The 21792-nt window shown below is 44.4% G+C and overlaps 1 protein-coding gene across 5 annotated transcripts; it reads left to right on the top strand.

Moving 5' to 3' along the window:
- Positions 1 to 2009: 2009 nt before the first annotated feature.
- On the top strand, positions 2010 to 20727 carry Hnrnpf (heterogeneous nuclear ribonucleoprotein F). 5 transcript variants are annotated; one of them, XM_085840110.1, is made up of 4 exons: positions 2010 to 2098; positions 13014 to 13142; positions 14661 to 14721; positions 18811 to 20727. In XM_085840110.1, the coding sequence occupies exon 4, from the start codon at positions 18861 to 18863 to the stop codon at positions 20106 to 20108; it is 1248 nt and encodes a 415-aa protein (XP_085696236.1). In that variant the 5' UTR covers positions 2010 to 2098; positions 13014 to 13142; positions 14661 to 14721; positions 18811 to 18860; the 3' UTR covers positions 20109 to 20727. The 5 variants fall into 5 exon arrangements, with proteins under 5 accessions (XP_085696236.1, XP_085696237.1, XP_085696239.1 ...); XM_085840111.1 differs by lacking the exon at positions 2010 to 2098 and adding an exon at positions 2107 to 2467; XM_085840113.1 differs by lacking the exon at positions 2010 to 2098 and adding an exon at positions 3048 to 3162.
- Positions 20728 to 21792: the final 1065 nt, after the last annotated feature.

Below are 21792 nucleotides of genomic sequence, written 5' to 3'. Positions count from 1 at the left end.
TCTGCCTCCCGAGTGCTGGGATTAAAGGGATGCGCCACCACGCCCGGCTCAGTTCTTTATTTTTGAGACTGTAGAAGAGTTTTGTAGCACTGTCTGGTCTGGAAAGATCACTGTAGACTAGACTGGCCTAGAATTTACAAAGATCTGCCTGCTTCTGCCTCAGGAGTGCTGCGATTAAAGTATTGTGCCACTATGTCGGCTGAATCTGAAAACTTTAAATTTATTTATTTATTTTCGAGACAGGGTTTCTCTGTAGAGCCCTGGCTGTCCTGGAACTCTTTTTGTAGACCAGACTGGCCTCGAACTCAGAAATCTGCCTGCCTCTGCCTCCGGAGTGCTGGGATTAAAGGCATGCGCCACCATGCCGGGCTTGAAAACTTTAAATTTAAAGTGTCAATTTAAACGTAAGGGGACAGGACAGATTGTAACTCTTTTCCTTGACAGTTCATCTCTGCATTTTATTTTTCTAAAATAATAATAATAATAATACCAGCTGTGGCTGGGCACACCTTTAATCTCTCACTTTATGCCTCAGGAGGCAGGGGCCGGTGGATCTCTGAATTGGAGCCATAGTGAATTCCAGGACAGCCAGCTTTACAACAGAGAAACCCTGTCTTAGGGTGTGTGTGGGGGGGGACCAAAAGAAACAATACAAAACAAAACAAGAGTTGGAAGCCAGCCTGGATTGCAGTCAGACAGGAGAGGGAGCTCAAAAGTGAAACCTCTGGCTGTAAAATTCTGGGAACTTCAATTTGACCCCTGGAACTCACCTAAGGGAAATGAAAAAACTTGTGAAAAGTTGCTCTCTGGCTTCTACAAGGTTAGAAGCCACTTGCACCTTTCTCTGGTAATAGTAACAAACTTTAAAAATAAATAAAACCACCCAAGGAGCAGGGTGAGAGGTCTCAGCAGAACTTGCTGCACAGGCCTTTCAACCTTGAGTTTGATCAGGACCCCACATGGTGGAAGGAGAGAACACTCAGGATTGTCCTCTGACTTCAGTTGAAAGTGTGGTGATAATTCACACAAACTTAGGAATTTTAATGCCCCACTTTTTTTGGGCACAAAAAACAAAACAAAACAAAAACAAACAACCATCAGAGGTGGGGGACCTAATTTGCCAACTACAAGGCTCTGGGTTTAGTGCTCATGAATACTTATCTAACTTTTGTAGCATCTGTTTTCTATCATTTGACTTCTATTTTTCTTCTTGGACAGGCTTTCCTCTGAAAGTTTTCTTTCCTTTTTCTGGAGTTAGTCTGGTGTGTTGTTTTATAAACGTTTCCTTTATCACTGTAGTTAACTTATAACCAGAGATTATTCTGAATGACCTTGTAATTTCTCCAAGTGTTTATAGAGACAGCAGCTCGCGACCATGCTTTGTAGCCTCGGCCACCTCCATGCAGAGATGGTGCTCGTGTTCCTACGCCCGCCTAGGCGGCTCTGGAAGCTTCAAATATAATCTTCAGTTTAGCTTGTATCTCGACATCTCGCAGAGAGTCCTCCCAAATTATTACACATTAAGAAAATCTGTCCCAGCGTTCTCATAGTGCTGAGAGTTAGAAACTTAAAACCCTGACGCTGGGGGCTTTGAGCAACTTCAGACAAATCCCTCCCGACTGCCTGAGATGCCCTTAGGCGGTCTTTCTTTTACATAAGACACCATTCTAGTTTTCCGCTCGCATGCGGTCATTGATTCCTTTGGGATCACTTTTTCGGGATGCGGAGACACGCGTGCAGAATTCAGCGTCCCCCCTCACCAGCCCACAGGTCTCTCTATGGACAACCCCCTCCACCTTGCCGTCTCCCCCCGCTGGTTCGCCCGCCCCCTCCCCCAGCTACCCCCCCCCCCCCAGCCCTGCCAATGTTTGCGCCTGCGCCGTCACTGTCCTCTCCGGGACTCAGAGGCGGGTCCACAGCTCTCTAGTCCCGCCCCTCTCACTCCCCCGGCCAATCCTAGGCTCCGTTCTGGGCTCGTCAGAATGGCGCCGCGGCTGCCCTGTGCCCGGATGTCCGCTGCCTGAGGCTCCGCCCCATCACCGCCTTGCATCCTTCCGGCTCCGTCGTGGAAGGAGGACTGCGCCTCGTCTTCCTGAAGGTGGGGTTCGGGGAAGGCCAGCCCGCGGTCACGCCGGCTGTGGGAAGGGAAAGTGGGCTCCCCGGGCTACTGTTTCCGGGTGCTCGGGGCGTGGGCCGAGCGGGGAGCGGACCGGGGATCAGGAGGGCTTCCGGAGGCGCCGCGGGCGCTCGGCAGGCGGGAGTTGAGAGCAGGCCGGCCGCGCGGTTGACTCGCCCGGCTGAGGCCGCCCCGCGAGCGCGCCTGTGGGGGTTTCCATGGTGACAGTAAACAAGCCTCAACTGCCTCAGCTACAACTGCCAAGTCCCCGGGGTTCCACCCTCCTCTAGGTGCTCTGAGGGCCGGCGAGGTTCCGGATGTGAGTGGGAGCGTGGAGCCGAGAAGCCGGAGGTGAGGGCCGCCGGCGGGTTGTGCTGGCGCCTGGGCCCGGCGGGCGTTGGACGGCGGGCGTGGGATCCGGACTCGGAAGGAACGGGGCCGAGGTGGCCGCCGCACAGCTCTAGCCGTGCGGAGGCTGCCCACGGAGCTGGGGACCGCGTGGCCCGGGTTTGGGGTCGGGAGCCGAAGTTTAGCGCATTTCCGACGGGGGTTGGGCCGCGTGGCTGAGGTGTGCGGTCGGGGGAGCGGGGACTGAGGGCTGGAGTCCGGTCAGTAGGGCCGGGCTGAGGTGGGCGGCGGGTCTGGGAGACCGCGCGGCCCACGCCCGCCTGGAGAAAGCGCGGCTTTCCTCAGGGCCTGCCCCCACCCCGCCCGGAGGCGCGGCTTCCTCGGCGGGATATTTAGGGGGGGGGTGAGGGTGGAGCGCTTCTCACCCAGCCCGGCTCACTCTGTCGGCGGTTCCAGGCAGGCCCGGGCCGTGGTTGTAGTTTGGAGAAAGGCGAGCGGGCGCTCACGTGGCCCGAGGCTCCCGGAGTTTCACAAGACTGGGCGGGACGGCTCCGCCCACCGCCCACGCCCAGCCCGAGCGGAGCCCAGCGCCTCGCTTCCTCCTCGTGGCGGCCCGGGAGCTAGGAGCACTGGTCTGCCCCGGTCCGGTCTCCCCGGAGGTATCTTGTTAGCGTGTGGGGTGCGGAGTCCTTGCCTAGGTGGGTTAGTCGGCCTTGGCCGCAGTTCCGAGCACTTTTCTGCTGTGTTTGTGGCGCCTCACGTGCCTGGGAAAAGTTGAGGTGGGCCCGCTCGGCCTTCCCTCGGCGCGTGCTCTGCGGAGCCTTCCCGATCCCGCGGGATCGGAGAGGCAGGCAGCCCCATGTGCCCTAAGACTCCCACCGAGCGGCCTTGGCGGATTTTTCTGCCCCTGCCAGCTCGGGAACAAACAAATGGGCCTCCTTCCTACCTGCAAGTGGGGCTGCGGAGTGAGCGGGCGAGCGAGCGAGCGAGCGCGGGTGGCCGCCATGTGGCTGTGCGGGATAGGTCTGAACCTGGGCAGTTTTGTTTACAGAACTTTTGGGCTTTTTAAAGTCGGTGGGTGTCATGTTTATTTGTGCGTGGGGGTGCGGTGGTATGGAGGTGAGGGGATAATGTTGAAGAAATTGATTTTTCCAGCTCTGCGTCCTTGGGATTGAATTGAGGGTCCCTGTCACAATGATCTATCGCTCTGTCCAGGGGGTGATTTAAGTAATTAAGTCTTCTAGTAGATCAAGACAGAAGATATCTTGAAATAGTTAATACTTAAGTCTTTTTTCCCTTCGTGCTTCGGTGTGAGTGGAGGTCAAAACGTGGTTCTGTTCTTCCATCCGTGTATTCAGACTGAGCGCAGGTAGCTAAGGTCTGGCAAAAAGTGCGTTAGCCCACTGAACAATGTGGAAGTACTTTTGAGTTGGGCTTAACGCCGGGTCGCTATGCATGCCTTTGCGCTCGGAGGGAGATCTCGGTTCGAGAACAGTCTATTCTACAGACCAAATCCTGACTTAATTTTGAACTTTCTGCCTTTCTTATCTCCTTCGTGTTGTCTTTAGTCTTACCAGCCTTTTTTTTTTTTTAAGTTACAAATCAATTTGTAGCCAGGGAGGATGACCTTGAATTCCAGATCACTCAGCTCCACCTCTAAACTGGAATACTAACCAGACCACACCGCATTAGTAGTTACTGGGCATGGCAGACTTTAGGCACGCTTTGTCAGCCCCATCCTGTCTGTATCATGTCCGTTTTTGTAGTAATTTTAAAAAAAGATTTATGGTTTGATTTGAAGGACGGCCTGGACACACTGGCTCTAAAAGTAAATGCAAAGGTGATTACTTTTTATTTCTTGAGGTAGGGTCTCACTATTAAGCCTTGGTTGGCCCAAAACCTACTGTATATTTAGATAAGGCTGGCTTCAAACTCAAGCAACACACCTGCTTTTACTTCCATAGTGCTGTGGATTGCTGGCATTAAAGGCATGTATCACGAAGCACAGCTAATACAGGGTTTTTGTTTGTTTGTTTGTTTTTACAGCTTTTGTTGACAGGGTTGTTTGTTTTTCGAGGCAGGGTTTCTCTGTATAGCCCTGGCTGTCCTGGAACTCACTTTGTAGATCAGGCTGGCTTCGAACTCAGAAATCTGCCCGCCTCTGCCTTCCAATTGCTGGGATTAAAGGTGTGCACTACCACACCCGGCTGTATTTTGTGCTTTTGAGATGTTTGGTTTTGCCTTTTGTTTTTTTTTTTTTTTTTTGGTGGGGGGGGTGTTAATTTTGTTGTTTCTGGTTTTTCAAGACAGGGTTCTGTGTAGCCCTGACTGACCTGGAACTCTGAAATGTTTGTTTTATATGTGATTATATTTAAGACTTTAGTAAATGCCGAAATAAAACTACTGACCATTTGCTTACCAGAAAAATTTCAGTTCTCTGTGTAACCCACGAGTGAATGGTTGTGGGCAGATACTAGTAACATGCAGAGGTCAGAGAACAGCTTTTGGCCCACTTTGCTACTGGTGGCTTCTGGGATAAAACTGGGGTCACCAGGATTTCAGCAGGTGCCTGTCATCCCTTAATCTTACAAATTTTACTTATTTTGCTTTTGAGTCAGGGTCTCTATGTTGTAGCTCTGGCTGCCCTGTGGCTAGTTCTTTAGATCAGGCTGGCTTTAAACTCAGAACCTTCTGCTTTTTCTTGAGTGCTGGGACTAAAGGGTGTATACCACTACTCCTAGGGTCTAATTTTTGGGGTTTGTCTGTGTAACCTTGGCTGTCTTAGAACTCACTCTGTAGACCAGGTTGTCCTTGAATTTAGAGATTGGGCTGCCCCTGCCTCCCAAGTGATGGGATTAAAGGTGAATACAACAATTTAGCTCCTTCTCAATTTCAAAAAGTGGAGTATGCTTGCTTTAGTCTTCCCTTCCACTGCTAAGATTTAGTGCAGGAGTGCCACATGTAGTCACAGTGTCCATGTACCCAGAGAGATGCCTGTGTAGCCCTGGTTTGAACTCCTGCTTGTCAGGTGCTGGGATTCCAATGTAAGATTACCATTACAGTCTGGGTGTTCTGATTATCAGATTATTGCTATTTGAGTTAGTGGAGGCCTATAGACTTATGACTAGTTTTTTTGTTTGTTTGTTTTTTTAATTCAGTTTTTCGAGACAGGGTTTCTCTGTAGCCCTGGCTGTCCTGGAACTCACTCTGTAGACCAGGCTGGCCTCGAACTCAGAAATCCGCCCGCCTCTGCCTCAAGGCATGCACCACCATTGCCCGACTAGTTCTTAATATGCCATCAACTTCACATTTCATTTGTTAGCATATCGTTTGCAGGGTCCTACCTGAGTGAGGGACCAACATAGTGTTTCTTACAAAACATTTGATCTTGCTTTGTTTCCATTAATACATATGTAATGGTTAATTTCTTTCTCTCTTTTCTTTTCTTTTCTTTTCTTTTCTTTTCTTTTCTTTTCTTTTCTTTTCTTTTCTTTCTTCTTTCAAGACGTGGCCTCACCATGTAGCCCTGGCTAGCTAGAACATCAGATTCTCATCTGTGGTTGCCTCCTGAGTTGGTAGGTTTAGAGTAATGGTAAAATTTTGAGGTATTATTGCTCCCACTTAGTCAAGGTGTTAACTGGTTTGTATGTTGATGGTTTGAAGCAGAAGCAAAAGGATAGGTTCAAGTTCTGGGCTAACCATGCTCTGCAGTAAGACCTTGTTTTTTTATTGCCAGGAATGGTGGTACAGAGGCAGGACCTTTAATTTATTTCTCACTAGGAAGGCTGAGGCAGTCAAATAGATCCCTGAATTTGAAGCCTCCCTGTCCTGCAAAACCAAGTTCCAGGACAGCCAGGGCTAAACAGAGAAACCAACCCTATCTTGAAAAACAAGACCCCTATCCCCTTTTAAAAGTATATTTCCAGAAATCTCATTTTCAAGTTTTTTCTAGGAAGACCATTGTTCTTGGTATTAACTCAAAATTAAGTCAAAATTAAATGGCGATAGAGGAGTAGCTTGCATGTAACCTCAACATACAGGACACCATAGTAAATCCAGAATCCAGAGTACTTTGATAGAATAAAAAAATTCAGGTACTGGAAATGGAAAGATAGCATAGCCCCTGAAGAACATTTGTTTCTCTTACCCAGAACCTGGGTTTGATTTTTTTTTTTTCTTCAATGTCCAAATGATATTTTCTAACTCCTTTTGAAGGAGATTGGCTGAGCTCTGCAGGCATTAAGTAGTACATGCAGTGCATATACATATCTACAGGTAAAATATTCAGACTTTAAGTATGAAATAAAAGGGGGCTGGAGAGATGGCATAGGTTAAGAATAACCTGGTTCAATTCCTAGCACCCATATGGTGACTAACAACCATATGTAGGAATGTATTGGTAGGAGTGAGCATGTGTACGTGAATACAAGATACATGTGAAATTATAAAATCTTAAAAATAAAAAGGAAATGTTTAAATATTAAGATGTTTTGATTCCATAGTAAGGCATCTTTAAGTGCTGTTTTGTAATTTCTCCTTAAAATATTAATGGTGGTGTTAGGCATTTGTTCCCTGAAACTGCCTACATTCAAAGTATGGTAATTGTCCCTGCTAGAGCCACTCTTACACTCCTTTCTTCACTCCATTCTCCTCTTTCTTATATCTGTAATTCTCCATCCTAGAAGCAGTGTATTGTGGCTTTTAGCGTTTACAGTAGGGCCACCCCCCCCCCCTTTTAAAGCTCCTGTAGAAAGTTACACGAGACCTGGTAAAATGTTCTGTGGTCTCCTGAGGAATCGCCCATCCTTTTCAGAGATGATATGGAGGTCTGTTCAGAGACCCAGGGCCCAAGCCACAGGTAACCTGAACCTACTTAGTTCTAGCCTGTGACTGACCATTATGGAAAGAGAGGGCAACAGGGCTCATGATCTGTGTCTGTTCTACCATTTTAGTTGTAGTTTCTTTGTAGCAGTTTACACAACACATGCATTTCTCTGCTGCTATGGGGAGAGAGGTACCAGCCAATCTAAATGGAATTTTCAAGTCAATTGACAGGTCTACTGACAATACTTTTATTATAAACATAAGCGAGCTTCATAGTTTGACTACATTTGTCTTATTTTCCATTGTTACTATAGATTTCTTAGTTCTTAAGACATACGACGTAGACCAGTTGGTGGTGTGTGTCTATTTGGGATGGAGGCTGGAAGATAAGGACTTCTTTTTTTTTTTTTTTTTGGTTTTTCGAGACAGGGTTTCTCTGTATAGCCCTGGCTGTCCTGGAACTCACTTTGTAGAACAGGCTGGCCTCGAACTCAGAAATCCGCCTGCCTCTGCCTCCCGAGTGCTGGGATTAAAGGCGTGCGCCACCACGCCTGGCTGGATAAGGACTTCTTACAAGGTATTAGCTACATAACCAATTTGAGGGATAGCCTATGAGACATGATCTCAGAAGAAATTCAGTTTGTAGTTTCAGTGTAATGAATGTGTTCTACTTTTTCGTAAATTTGTCCATTTGGTTACTTTTATTATTTATTTCGAGACAGGGTTTCTCTGTATAGCCCTGGCTGTCCTTTATAGCCCTGGCTGTCCTGAACTCAGTTTGTAGATCAGGCTGGCCTCAAACTCAGAAATCCGCCCGCCTTTGCCTCCCAAGTGCTGGGATTAAAGGCGTGCGCCACCACGCCTGGCATTTGGTTACTTTTAATGTAAGTCTAAAAGATATGGATCTATCTCAGTATTAGGAATTTGTTTATAGTAGCGCAGGTTTTGTGAAATGAACATAAAGGGAAATAGGTATAGTAAGCTAATTTAAAACGTCTTTGTATTTAGAAGATGGAAAACAGTGTCTTTGTTTTTTTGTAGCCTGTGACTTTGGTAAATACAAACAGTGCTGGAGTAACACTTGTTTGTTAGTAGCTTTTTGGCCTTTACAATATTTTAGTGTATTGGACTTAGAAATGTAGTACTCAATTGGGTCAGACTTCTTAGTTTAGACCCATTTCTGAGAAACTAAGTGCACTATGTATATATTGGTACATGTCTTAATTTCTAGGTGAGATCATGACAGGAAGAAATGATCGACTTCCTGAACTGAACTAACTATAGCTAGTATAGGACTGAGAGTTTTCTCAGTGATTTGAGTGCTTGCCTAACATGCACAAGACCTTGGCTATGATCCCACTCCATTCCCAAGCACCAGAAAATACAGCTAAAAAGATGGATCTGCTATGGTTGCATACCTGTAGACCCTTCCATCATTTGGGAGGCGGAGACAGAGCCAGGACACAACTTACAGGCAAGCCTAGACTCTTCAAGGTCTAGTCTCAACCAAAAGGTACCTGTAAAGTTTGAGGTGAACCTGGCTACATATTATCCCTTTTTCCTAACCCCTTTTAAAATCTGTCTGCCTTCCCAGTGCTGGGATTAAAAAACAGTGTCACTGTGGGCCTTTCACTTTTTTAGAACTCTGATCAGAGCTCATTTGTCATCACTTTATTTTATGCATTTTTTAGTTGATAATTTTGTTTGACCTAAGTCATCCCAGGGAGAACTATTCCAGTCTTTTCCATTAAAACTCTTGGCATTTGCCTGCATTTATTTTTGTTTTTGAGACTACTAATTAGTCCTGGATGACCATGAACTTGTAAACCAAGTTGGCCTTCAACTGCTGGGATTAAAACATGCCTCCATACCATCTTTTCAAAAAAGATTTAACCCGGTTTCAGCCCAGGCTGACTTGACTGTGTCCCTCACCTTGGTTGTGGATGACCTGGATCTCCTGATTGATGCCAGTACTTTGGAAGTGTTAGATTTACAGGTGTGAGCTAGTGCCTGCATTTTGTAAGTATGCAGTATTTTTAGTGAGACACACATATATATGTGTACAATTTATGCAAATACTGATATAGATGTGTGTGTGTGTATACACACACACCCAATCTTGTAGCTCAGGCTGGTTTTGAACCTGTTCTATGTAGTCTAGGCTGGCCTTGACATCTCCTGAATTAGCCTTGTGAGATGATATCTGTACCACTAGGGAGGTAGTAGTAGAGAATCAAGAGTTTTAAGGCTAGCCTGTGCTACAAAACCATGTCTCAACAAACAAAACATTGATTTTAGACTTTATAGCTGTGCTCACCTCTGAGGCTGACTTAAACTCACTTTTCTGTCAGTGTACATCTTTTTTCTCTTATGGTAAGAAACTGAATACTAGTGATACTTACATGCTAAGTCACAAACCAGTTAATTGAAGAGAAGGTATTACATTCAACTTCCTAAGTTACACACATATTTAGGTAAGTAATACAATACACCAAGATTTTTTTCCTAAGACTTAGGTAGTAGTATCTTGGTAGAGACAACCTAGATTTCTCTTTCTCAGCCATGGGGTCCTCACAGAGTGCCTTATACATGTAAAATTGTGTCTGCGCTGTCCTACGAGGCTCAAATTTTCATTTAGTACTGTTTCACTTCATAATATGAATTATTTATCTACTTTTGATGACTGGATTAAGAATCCTAAGATTAGGTGATTTTTTTTTTTAATTAGGTGTGGTCTCGTAACTTCTGTCTGGCCTGGAATTCAGTATTCTAGGGGATGATCTTAAACTGCTTATTGAGAACAGATAGCATCTTGCTTTGTAGCTTTGGCAATGTTGACCAGGCTGGGCACTGCCTCTGAGTGTTGGCCACCCCTCGACCCTTATTCATTTTTTCCCCTCTATGTGAGGACAGGATAGCTTTGTAGAAGTCAGTTCTCTTCACCATGTTTGCTTCAAGAGGTGGTCAGGCTTTGCCACAGTCATCTTTACCACTAGGTGTGAGTTTCTGAGCTTTCTGCCTTCAAGTGCTTTGGCACATACAAACACTTGCACTCCTCAGTCACCATACTAGGTTTATTTGGTGGTAGGGATAGAACCTAGGGTTTGAGTTAGGCCTATTCTACTACTTGAACTAACAAATTTGAGTTTTTATAAGCAAGACTTTGGGATTGGTAGCATTTTTATAATGGACTATTTCAAACAAAGGAAAAAAATGAAATGAACTGCCATTTAGCTCCAACAGATTTTTAGTGATGGGACATTTTCCTATACACTGCAGATAATTTCTAGATAAACCTTAAGTCTTACTACCTCACAACTGTTTCTAGGATTTGTCTGTTGAAAGTCAACTTTTTATTAATATCTTCCTGTAACAATGTATGAAATGTACCCAAGAAGCCAGAATTAGCTGCCTGACCTGTGTACAGGAGCCAAATTCTACCCAGCCTTCTGGAAAAACAGGAAGGTGTGCATATGGTTTTCTTTGAAATCCCTCTTTCATTCTTTTAAAATTCTTTTTTCCTCCAGCTCCCCAAATGTTGAGATAATAAGTATCTGAAGTGCTACCATTCAGCTCCAATTCCTTTATTTTGGAACACCCACAGATAGTACAAATAGAAATTTGTGGTCAGTGTTCAGTGTCAAGAGCATAGGAGGAAGTAGCATTGTACAGCATTCTATTCAAGAGGCTGGAGCAGGAAGATTGCAAAAGCTTTTTGGAAAAAGCAAAATTGGGAGTTCAATTTCAGCTTAAAAGTTCCATATTGAATTGGAGCTCAGTATAAGGAGCTCAATCACCTCTACATAGTCTCAAAAAATAATCAAACATGGGCCATACATTTCAGGTTTTGCTTCGTTTTGTTTTCTTTTTCAAGTCACTTGATGGTTTAAGTCCTACCTTGACTGTACCGGAAAGATTAGGTCATTTTTCATTTTATCTTGTCTATCTAGTTCTAAACATTTCTTTTTTTTTTTTTTTTTTTTTTTTTTTTTTTTGGTTTTTTTCGAGACAGGGTTTCTCTGTATAGCCCTGGCTGTCCTGGAACTCACTTTGTAGACCAGGCTGGCCTCGAACTCAGAAATCCGCCTGCCTCTGCCTCCCAAGTGCTGGGATTAAAGGTGTGCGCGTTCTAAACATTTCTACACAACTTTACCATGAAAGCTTATTTGAGGTTTTTTTTTTTTTTTGTTGTTGTTGTTGTTTTTTTATCACCAGCTTTATTTTCAGGTTTCTTTCCTCCAGTTTTTGAAAAAAATAAACTTTAGTAACATTTTAAAGTAGTTGTGTATAGGAGTGCTTGCAGGGTTTTCTCTACAAGGGTGCTTAGGTCAGAGGACAACTTTAGCCCCTTCTCTCCTGTGGGTCTTGTGGGTGGTACTCCCCTCAGGTGTCAAGCTGGGTGGCTACCCAGCTAGTGCCTTTCTGCATTTCTGGGTCCTTAAAACATAGGGCCTTTGAAATAATCTAATCAGTTCTCAATCTAATTGCTTTGAATTAAAATACATTTTGTGATTGCCTCTTGGGTACAGACTTTATAAGGTTCATTTTTATACATGTGTGCCAATTACATTCAAAACTCAAGCCCTCTTCCACTATGTAGTCACTGGGGAACCAAAAACCTAGGTTGTCGGCATCTAGGAGTCAAGGGCTGTGTGTGTGGGGGGGACCTCAAGAGGAAGCCCAGGCAGGCCTCTGCCCCCGGAATGCTGGAATTAAAGGTGTGCACCACCAAACCCGATATTAATTTATGTAAAAAAAATTGACAACGCTAGAATTAACTCATGCACACTATATACACTGGTATCCGCTTCAGATCCTCCTGCGTTAAGCCCCCTGAGCGATTAAGTGCCGCCACCACGTCTGGCGAAAGTTTTTAGTTTTTTAAAGTTTATGTTTCAACATGGAAAATATCCTCGAGTCCATGGTCAAAAGAAAAAAAGCAACTATTGGGTGTCGGCAGGTTTTTATTCTGTAGCATCCCAGTGCGAGGTGATTCGGTTTTACTTTGCTGCGTCTTCAACGCCTCATTGCGCTCCCCTTTCCAACTGTAGCTGTAGTCTGGACTTTGCTCAGGTGGCTGGCTCCTTTACCCAGAACTCAGCGAGGAGTCTTCCCCTTTCCTTTCCCTCCTTCCCCCACTTCCGGCGCCGGCCAAACCCACCGTTCGCGGGCCACACCTGCAGGCACGCTTTTCTCATTGGTGACATATTGGCGGGCCCGGCAGGGCACTTCCTCCTCTGCACCCCGTGACCCCAGTCCGACTGCCGCTGTAGATCACGCGGCTGCAGCTTCCCGGACTCCGGACCCGAACGCCCTTTTCGGCGTGGTGAGCCCCGCTTCCCGCCCGAACCTCAGGCACCAGGGCGGCGTACTTTACCTGGTCACCTAGAAGTTTCCCTCTTGGAGCCTTTCCACGCTTCGGCCTGCGCCAGTTCTTACTCAGCCCTCTTCCCGGCCCTGAGTCTTCCCCTCCTCCACCCTCGGAGGCGCAGGAGCCTCCCATCCCCCGCCCCCGCCCGGAAGCTCCCGCCCGAGCCCGCGCAGGCCCCGGGGCGGACCTTCCTGCCCGGCCGGCGCTCGCTGCGCGGCGCGGTCGACTGCCGGGCGAAGGCCGCGGAGCAGCGTCACCTTGCCCTCCATCCTGCTTCCCGCCAAAACGCTCGTCTCTAGGGGCTCCGCTTCCACAGAAAGCGTTTGCCCATGGTCATTGGAACTTCCATTTCAGGTTGAGAACAAAAAGATGCACCTGGACTTTCCCCGGAGCCCTCTGCGTTTTTAAGGCGTCGGGTGGAGTTTGAGTTCGTAAGCCGCGTTCCTTACTGAATATAGAAGTCACTTCTACCTTCCTCCCCTGGTAAGTTTTAGAGCAGAAAAAGGCAGTAGTTTTGACGCCGCGGCTCTCGTGGTCTTAAGAGTGGAACTTTCTGAGTAAGAACCTGCCTGGACGCGCTCCCGGCGTTCCGGAGGTTAAAACTCATTTACAAAATGGAGGGAGGACGAGGGCGGGCTCCCAGTGAAAACTCCGGCGACTTCCTGGAACACAAAGATGCACGGAGGAGGAGGAGGGTGCAGCAAGGCTCCCACCAAGCGGGCCCGAACAAAAGAACTAGGTGGGTGGTGCTTGAGCCGCCCTGTTTGTTCGGCCGATAAACTTAACTAGTCCAGGATTCAAAGGGCGCACCTCGTCTATCTTACCTGGATCTACCTGAAGGCAGTGAAAATCCAGTTTAACCAGTATCACTGACTGGGTAGCTTCCTAGAAAAGCAGTCTCTGCCTGTTTTTTTTTTTTTTTTTTTTTTTTTTTTTTTTAATTTTTTTAAAGTAGTGCATTTTCTAAAGTAGTGCTCAAGTTGTGGAAATTAAGAGGGCATGTAGGCCTTGGCTGGTTACAGTATTAGGAGCTAGTCACCCAGAATGATGCAAATGGATCCGGTAGCGTGTCTTGCAATTAAAACCAAATCTCTGGGTGCTCAAACAAACTTCCAGTGAGACCATTCCATCTGCTCTTTTTGCTGGGCATGTCTCCACAGTTCACATATTCACAGGTCTTGTGCCAGTAGGTTAATGTAGGTCTAGCTGCCAGCTGCGTGCCCTGTGGCCTCTCCTAGGGAGGCTACAGGTATTATCTACCACACTGGGTAGAACGGAGTTAGAAGGTTGGAAGAAGGGATCCAGTTATTACAATTTTATGGGCAGAAATATGGTTGAAACTCTTTGAAGTGAAACCCTGTTTCAGAGTCTTTGAAACTATTTTATTTTAAAATAGGTTTAGCACCCTCCCATACCTTAGTAATAATCACAAAGTATGAGACATTGCAAATGCAATTACCTCTACTTTAAGCAAAATAGGCAAAATAAACTACCACATTTCCAAAATGAAGAATGCAGCATAAGTTTTCATAGAATTCTTATCATTTGAGGATAGCCTTTTCACATGGGTATTGGGTTATGATTAGTGAAAAGAGGTGTCCCCCGACCCCCACCTCACCCCCAGCAGGGGGGACAAAATAGGATTTTCAGTGAACTCTACATTGCCTCTAGAGGAATTTCAGGAAGTGCCCCCAGATCCCAGCTTTCTCCCTTTGCCTTCCTTCATTTAAATTTTAAATTTCTCCTACATTTAAATTAAGCTCTGATTAGTTCTCTGCTAAGTAAATGAGTTGTTTGCTGATGTCCTCTACCCAGGAAAAGATAAAACATAAATAACGGAAGCCTAAATATGTTGGTCCTAGGGCTATAATATATTTATGGACACGAGAAACTTAGCTTGCTCTGAGCCCAGCTCCCAGGAGGTCCCTTCTGTACAATAATGCATGGAATCTGTAGCCATGAGACCAATCTTGGGTTTTGTGTTTTTTTTTTTTTTTAAAGGAAAACTTGTTACCTTCCATAAAGTGTTTCCTACAGAAGGCATCTGTGGTGGTTCTTTAAGGTAAGCTATTAAAGATAAGCAATTGTAAATTTGTTAGTTTGCTTTGGAGAAATAGTCATTAGTGAGTTTACTAGGAAGTCTTAATAAAGGGCTGTGCAGAACTTTTTTCATTTTTTATTTTTCAGTAAAAGCAAGCTGTAGGTGTTGACATGTTACAGAAAAGAATGCTTTCTTGCCCTGTTGCCAAAACTGCTTATCAAGTAAAGTAGTTGTTCCTCTCTGTTTCTTGCATGTTTTAGCTTTGACTAAGCTGCTATACTCTGAAGGAAGGTGTTGACCCCAAGTGGCCAGTAAATCCCTTGCTAATCCTTGACCTGCTGTGGTCTGTCCCCTCTGCTAAGAATGAGGAAATAGTGGACAACAAGACTGTCCTAAGTTGGATCCCAGTATGGTTTTGGAGACACCTTTTAAAACTACAGAACAGGGTGTTACGAAAGTGGAATCTCAGACAGGTTGTGGAGCACAAGACGATGTTTTGGAAAGGTATTGGAGCTTAGACCTGGAGGATTATCAAGGTTTAGCTGGACAAGGTTGGGCAGAGGATATTTGGATGGAGAATTACTGTGCATGTCAAATCCTTCAGGGAACAGAGAGTGGGGAAATTACAGGAATGAAGGGGAAAAGGAAATGATGGGATATAGGTAAGAATGTCTGTAGGAGCCAAAGATTTCATAAATTTAGTCTCTGTTATAACCAGCAGGAAATAGGGCTTAGAAGTGGGGCATTGAAATAATTGGGTTACAGTTGTAGTTAGAGAAATCTTAAGATTGTGATAGAGTAGCAGGGAGTAAGTTCTTTTTTATTAGAGTTAAGAGACATTAGGAATACAGAATCTGAGGAATACAGAAAGAATTTTGAACAAGGCCATCTAATACAGGGCTGAAATTCCAGCTACCAGGAGGTGGTGAGGTAAAAGGTCTAAGTTATAGTCAGCCTGGGCAACTTAAACACAGTTGGGTAGTTTCAAAGTGGCTGTGTGTGTGTAGCTCAGGAGTGGAGTATTTTATTTGCCTATCATGTGCAAGGCACTATAGCTAAGGGAACTTTTTTTTAATCACATTTCAGGTGGGCTAGTCTAGATTTAATTTTGGTGAGGTCCTGCACATCAAGTGCATATTTTGCTTTAAAAAGATTAGTTTTTTGTAGAGCTTGTAGACTCAGGTAAAATAAAAGGTATAGAAGTATAGAATGCCGTGTTCATTTGTGATACCAAGGGTTGTGTGTTAAAAGGCCTTCAAAGATTTGAGTCCAGCTACCTGTGTGGGGAGCTGATTAGAATACCTAAGAGGATTCCAGGAAGGAATGGTTAAATTCTGTGGAGACAGTAGATGAAGATAAGATTAGTAAGAACTAATTGATAATTAATAATTATTGATAGTGAGTAGAAGATACAATAGAGAGGCCCATTGAGATTCTACATTTAAGGGGGGGGGTAAGTTGAGGCAAAGCTGGCCAAAGAAGACCTTATTAAACAGTGACTTTTTAATAATGTACCATTGACATTCAGTGCAAGGAAGACAGTGGTCAGTAACTATAAAGGGTTTTCTCTAAGTTGGGTCTTAAGTAGAGCTGTAAATATCTAACAAGAGACAGGTTCTTGTTTCTAAGTTGGTAAGACTTAAAGAATTTGTGACTTTCCTTCAGGGAGTTCTGGGTCCTTTTGGAAGTAAAGAACAGCTTTTAAAGCTGCCCAGGAATCTGAAGGGGTGGCCCAAGAGTGGATTTATAGATGTGATTGTCCATATGTACTTTTCCTTTGTTTTTATTTTGAGATAGCTAGGGTAGTGTAGCTTGACAGAAGTTAGCCTTGGAACTAGTCATGCTGATTCTTCCCAGATGCTGGGACTGCAGGCCTTGAACTCCTACACACACACACACACACACACACTTTATTTTATTTATTTTTAAAGAAGCAGAGTTTCATAAGTTGTGTCATCTCAAATTGAACTTAACTGAACTTGAATTTGGGTCTTCCTGTCCTGGTCTCCAGAGTATCTGGTAATATAGGCACTGCCACCAGTTCAAATTATGTAGGTAGTATTTGAGGCCTACCTGAGGGCAATTCAACTTCATTAGAGACTGGTTGGTAGATTATGGAAGGTCTTAGGTAAGGAGTGCTCCTGCCCTCTAGTGGCTAGAGTTTAGGGTTGCAGTCAAACAGGGTACAGGTCAGCCTTCAAAAACAAATGGACTGGTTCAAAATGTCTGAAGTCTTTGTGGATGAGAAACTCTAGTCTAAAGGCATCTCTTCAGGTACAGCTGTACAGTAAAAAACTGCATATGGAGTATTTATTGGAAGGGGTTATAGAATGAAGAGGAGGCTGAAGGATCAAGGCTATTGGAAAAACAGGATATAATTTGGGTTTCCACAGTGAGCTTTTTTACCTAGATATTTGTAAGTTACTGGTAGCAGTGTCTAGAGTTATTGAGAGTGGAGTTCAACAGCAAATAGTAGATCTCCAACAGGGTGATGGATCTAAATCTGGGACCAGAACCCATCCATCCATAAAAGTATGACCAAGCATGGCCGATGACAGGACAGGCTTTTGAAAAGGAAGCTACATAAACCCCTCCCTGACTGGGATTATAATCATAAACCCATTAATCCAGCAGGCACACGTATGCTCTGATTCTCAGTGAGCAAGGAAAATTACTAGAGCTGTAATTATAGTGACACCACCCTGAGATTAGTTATGTTGAAGCAGTGGACCTCTGGTTTAAAAAAAAAAAGCTTAGGAAGGGCAACTACTAGGTGTCTGAAACTTACAGTTAATTCAATGTACATATTTGTTTATATATGCATATTAAGACTAGGCTATACTCTCTTAGAGCTTGCCCTATATTTTTATCTTCAGGCCATAGGTAAGGTAACTTTTAACTGCAATATTTTTAAAAGCGAGTTGGTATCTACTTTCGTGCCATTAGAACTATTACAATATTGTTAGGACAGGACGGCACTCTTGCCATCTCTAATCTCACATAGACAGGGGTAAGTTTTGTCAGTATTTTAAACTTAATGATAGTGGGTCAAAATGATACCACGTTTCCTTCTCAAATTGTTAAATTTGTGGGAGTAAAGTTTTTCTTTAATTTTAAAAAAAGTTTGAGAGGTTCTTGTTGTATAGGTTGGTTTAACTAGGTAGCCAGAGCAGACCATGAACTCTACATCTTCATATGTTGGTTTCAGGTGTGTACTGCTTTGCCTGGCTCTCATTGTCTTATCTTTTTTTTTTTTAATGTTTTAAGACAGGGTGTGACTATATAGCTCTTCCTGGCCTGGGGCTTGCTATATAGAGCCACTTGCCTCTTGTTTCCCAAGTGCTGGGACTAAAGGTGTGTGTTCTAGCCTCTGAGCCTAGCTAGCTCCTCTATTTTTATATATATATTTTTATAAGTGTGTAGTTGAGTGTGCATGTGGAGGGCAGGGGAAAGAATCTTAAAAGCTCTCCATTATGGTGGGTCTTAGGGGTGGAGGAAAATTGGGTGATCAGTTAGTGAAGATGACCTGGAACTGTTTACCCAGTACTTTTGATTTCTACCTGCCAAATATCCATGCTTTAAAGGTCTTGATTATTTTGGCATTTTCTGGTAATGAATGGGTCTTTGTTTTGATGCCAATTAAACCTGGCTATATTAGTTAGATGAGGGCTTTCCCGTGGAACTATGATCCACTCTGGTCTTTTTGCTTTAGCACACATTATATTTGGTAACATTTCTTTAAGGCCACTAGATGGGGGCTTTTGTTTGGGGTTTGGTTGTTTCTTGTTGTGGTTTTAGGCCTGGCTGATCAGTCCACCTTGGAGTTTTACTTTTTAAAGATGGGGAGTTCCGTCCAATCTGGTCTAGAACTTGGTCCACTTAAAAGTTGCTAACTTTCATCTTTATATTGTGGGATCTCACTTTGTAAACTAGACTGGCTTGGAACTCACAGAAAACTACCTAACTGAAAAAAGTATGTCTATCAACTAGCTATTTGTAATGTTTTATTATTTACTGACTGAAATGGGGAGAACAGAATTTAATGAATATGCTTACTATTCATATTAAATGAATATTATATAAAGTAGGTTTTTTCTTTCTTTCTTTCAGCTACAAAAAAATTGCCCAAGCTTGTGTGACATCAGCCCTGTCAAGTGTCCATGATGCTGGGCCCTGAGGGAGGTGAAGGCTATGTGGTCAAACTCCGTGGCCTACCCTGGTCCTGCTCAATTGAGGACGTACAAAACTTCCTCTCCGACTGCACAATTCATGATGGGGTCGCAGGTGTTCATTTCATTTATACTAGAGAAGGCAGGCAGAGTGGTGAGGCTTTTGTTGAACTTGAGTCAGAAGATGATGTAAAATTGGCTCTGAAAAAAGACAGGGAAAGCATGGGACACCGGTATATTGAGGTGTTCAAGTCACACAGAACCGAGATGGATTGGGTGTTGAAGCACAGTGGTCCAAACAGCGCCGACAGTGCCAATGATGGCTTTGTGAGGCTTCGGGGACTCCCATTTGGATGCACAAAGGAAGAAATCGTTCAGTTCTTCTCAGGGTTGGAAATTGTGCCAAACGGGATCACACTACCTGTGGACCCGGAAGGCAAGATTACAGGGGAGGCCTTCGTTCAGTTTGCCTCACAAGAGTTAGCTGAGAAAGCTTTAGGGAAGCACAAGGAGAGAATAGGGCACAGGTATATTGAAGTGTTTAAGAGCAGTCAGGAGGAAGTTAGATCATACTCAGATCCACCTCTGAAGTTTATGTCTGTGCAGAGGCCTGGGCCTTATGACAGGCCTGGCACAGCCCGGAGGTACATTGGCATTGTGAAACAGGCAGGTCTGGATAGGATGAGGTCTGGTGCCTATAGTGCAGGCTATGGGGGCTATGAAGAATACAGTGGCCTCAGTGATGGCTATGGCTTCACCACTGACCTGTTTGGGAGAGACCTCAGCTATTGTCTCTCAGGAATGTATGACCACAGATATGGAGACAGCGAGTTCACAGTGCAGAGCACCACCGGCCACTGCGTCCACATGAGAGGGCTGCCCTACAAAGCAACGGAGAACGACATTTACAACTTCTTCTCTCCACTCAACCCTGTGAGAGTTCATATTGAGATTGGTCCTGATGGAAGAGTGACGGGAGAAGCTGATGTTGAGTTTGCTACTCATGAAGAAGCAGTGGCAGCTATGTCCAAGGACAGGGCCAACATGCAGCACAGATACATAGAACTCTTCCTGAATTCAACAACAGGGGCTAGCAATGGGGCTTATAGCAGCCAGGTGATGCAGGGCATGGGTGTGTCAGCTGCCCAGGCAACTTACAGTGGCCTGGAGAGCCAGTCAGTGAGTGGCTGTTACGGGGCCGGCTACAGCGGTCAGAACAGCATGGGTGGATATGATTAGTATTGTAGGAACATTTGAGTTATTTCAATCAGAAAATTTCACAGGCAGCCAATAAGCAGTCAAGAGCAGTTTATAACTCTAGAGGAAGCTGGGGGACCCACTTTGCACCATGAGTTTGTGAAATCTGGATTAAAAAATTACCTCTTCAGTGTTTCTCATGCAAACTTTTCTTCTAGCATGTAATATTGAGTAAACTAAAACTATTTTCTTCCGCTTTTCTCAATTAACATTTTTGGTAGTATACTTAAGAGTGATGTTATCTGAGTTAAGTAGTTTAAGTATGTTGAGTGGATCTTTAAGCACACCACAGTGAACACACTGGGGATATGTACTTTTCTGGAGAACTCAAAGGTGCTAGATCCCTGATGCAAAAGAGAAGCATTTCTCATGTTCATTCTAGTTGATATTTTCATTTAAAATCTTTAGGTTAAGTTTAAGCTTTTTAAAAGTTAGTTTTGAGAATTGAGACACAATACTAATACTGTAGGAATTGGTGAGGCCTTGACTTAAAGCTTTCTTTGTACTGTGATTTCCTTTTGGGTGTATTTTGCTAAGTGAAACTTGTTAAATTTTTTGTTAACTAAATTTTTTTCTTAAAATAAAGACTTTTTCACAATGACTGGCACAGCTTATGTACTCAGCAAAAGGCAGCAAACTGGGTGGTTGAGAAAGACTTGTAAATAAACTCTACTATCTTCCAGAGGGGATTTGAAAATAGTGGTAGCTGGGTGGTGTGTCTAGGCCTGTGATCCTAGCACTTGGGAAGCTGAAGATGACAGGGACTCAAGGTGGCCATCTTGGTGTACATAGTTCTAGGTCAGCCAGTTTGGCTTTTAAAATTAGTGGTGTGTGCCTTGTAGAGCAAGGACTGCAAATTGCCCAGTATCTATGAGGAAGCACATAGTCCTATTGTTACATTCACTTTATACTCTTTTTTTTTTTTTTTTAAAGATTTATTTATCCATTACATGTAAGTACACTGTAGCTGTCTTCAGACACTCCAGAAGAGGGCGCCAGATCTCGTTACGGATGGTTGTGAGCCACCATGTGGTTGCTGGGATTAGAACTCTGGACCTTCGGAAGAGCAGTCGGGTGCTCTTACCCACTGAGCCATCTCACCAGCCCCCACTTTATACTCTTGAAGGCATACTTTTTGCTTTCGTGTATAGAAATATACTACATTCCTGGCTGGTGTTTTGAGGTGGTGACCAGAAAAGGGCATTGAATTCCCCAGTAACTGGAGTGCCATGTATTGAGTACACTGTAGCTTTCTTCAGACACACCAGAAGAGATCTCATTGCAGCCACTTTGGTTGCTGGGAATTGAACTCTGGAAGAGCAGTGCTCTTAACCACCGAGCCATCTCTCCACTACTTGAGTCTTATAAAGGACTCTTAAAAGGGGTCTCATACCTTATTATTTTAAAGTGCCTAACTTTTAATGCTGGAGTATTAATCTATTGTGTAGTGGGTGTTGATAACCAGTAAGTGACAAAAGCCAGTTTTCAGAGGCAACAAGTTTATTGAGTGTTGCTGACAAGCCAGCATAGAGGAATAGACTTAGAAACCTTTGGCAGGTTTTTGAGCAAATCCTTTGCCACTGAACCAGGTATCCTGGCCACACTTTAGATCTCATATAGTCTAGTTTTGTGTCCCCCACCCCCCCATCCCTCCAACTTAGAAGCC

The sequence above is a fragment of the Mus caroli genome, unplaced genomic scaffold (assembly GCF_978045245.1).
Source record: "Mus caroli unplaced genomic scaffold, Mus_caroli_1 scaffold_7, whole genome shotgun sequence".
Lineage (NCBI taxonomy): Eukaryota > Metazoa > Chordata > Mammalia > Rodentia > Muridae > Mus > Mus caroli.
This window is presented reverse-complemented; position numbering and strand designations above follow the sequence as displayed.

Coding starts and splice junctions, on each gene's coding strand:
- Hnrnpf (XM_085840110.1), top strand. CDS start 18,861: ATGATGCTGGGCCCTGAGGGAGGTGAAGGCTATGTGGTCAAACTCCGT.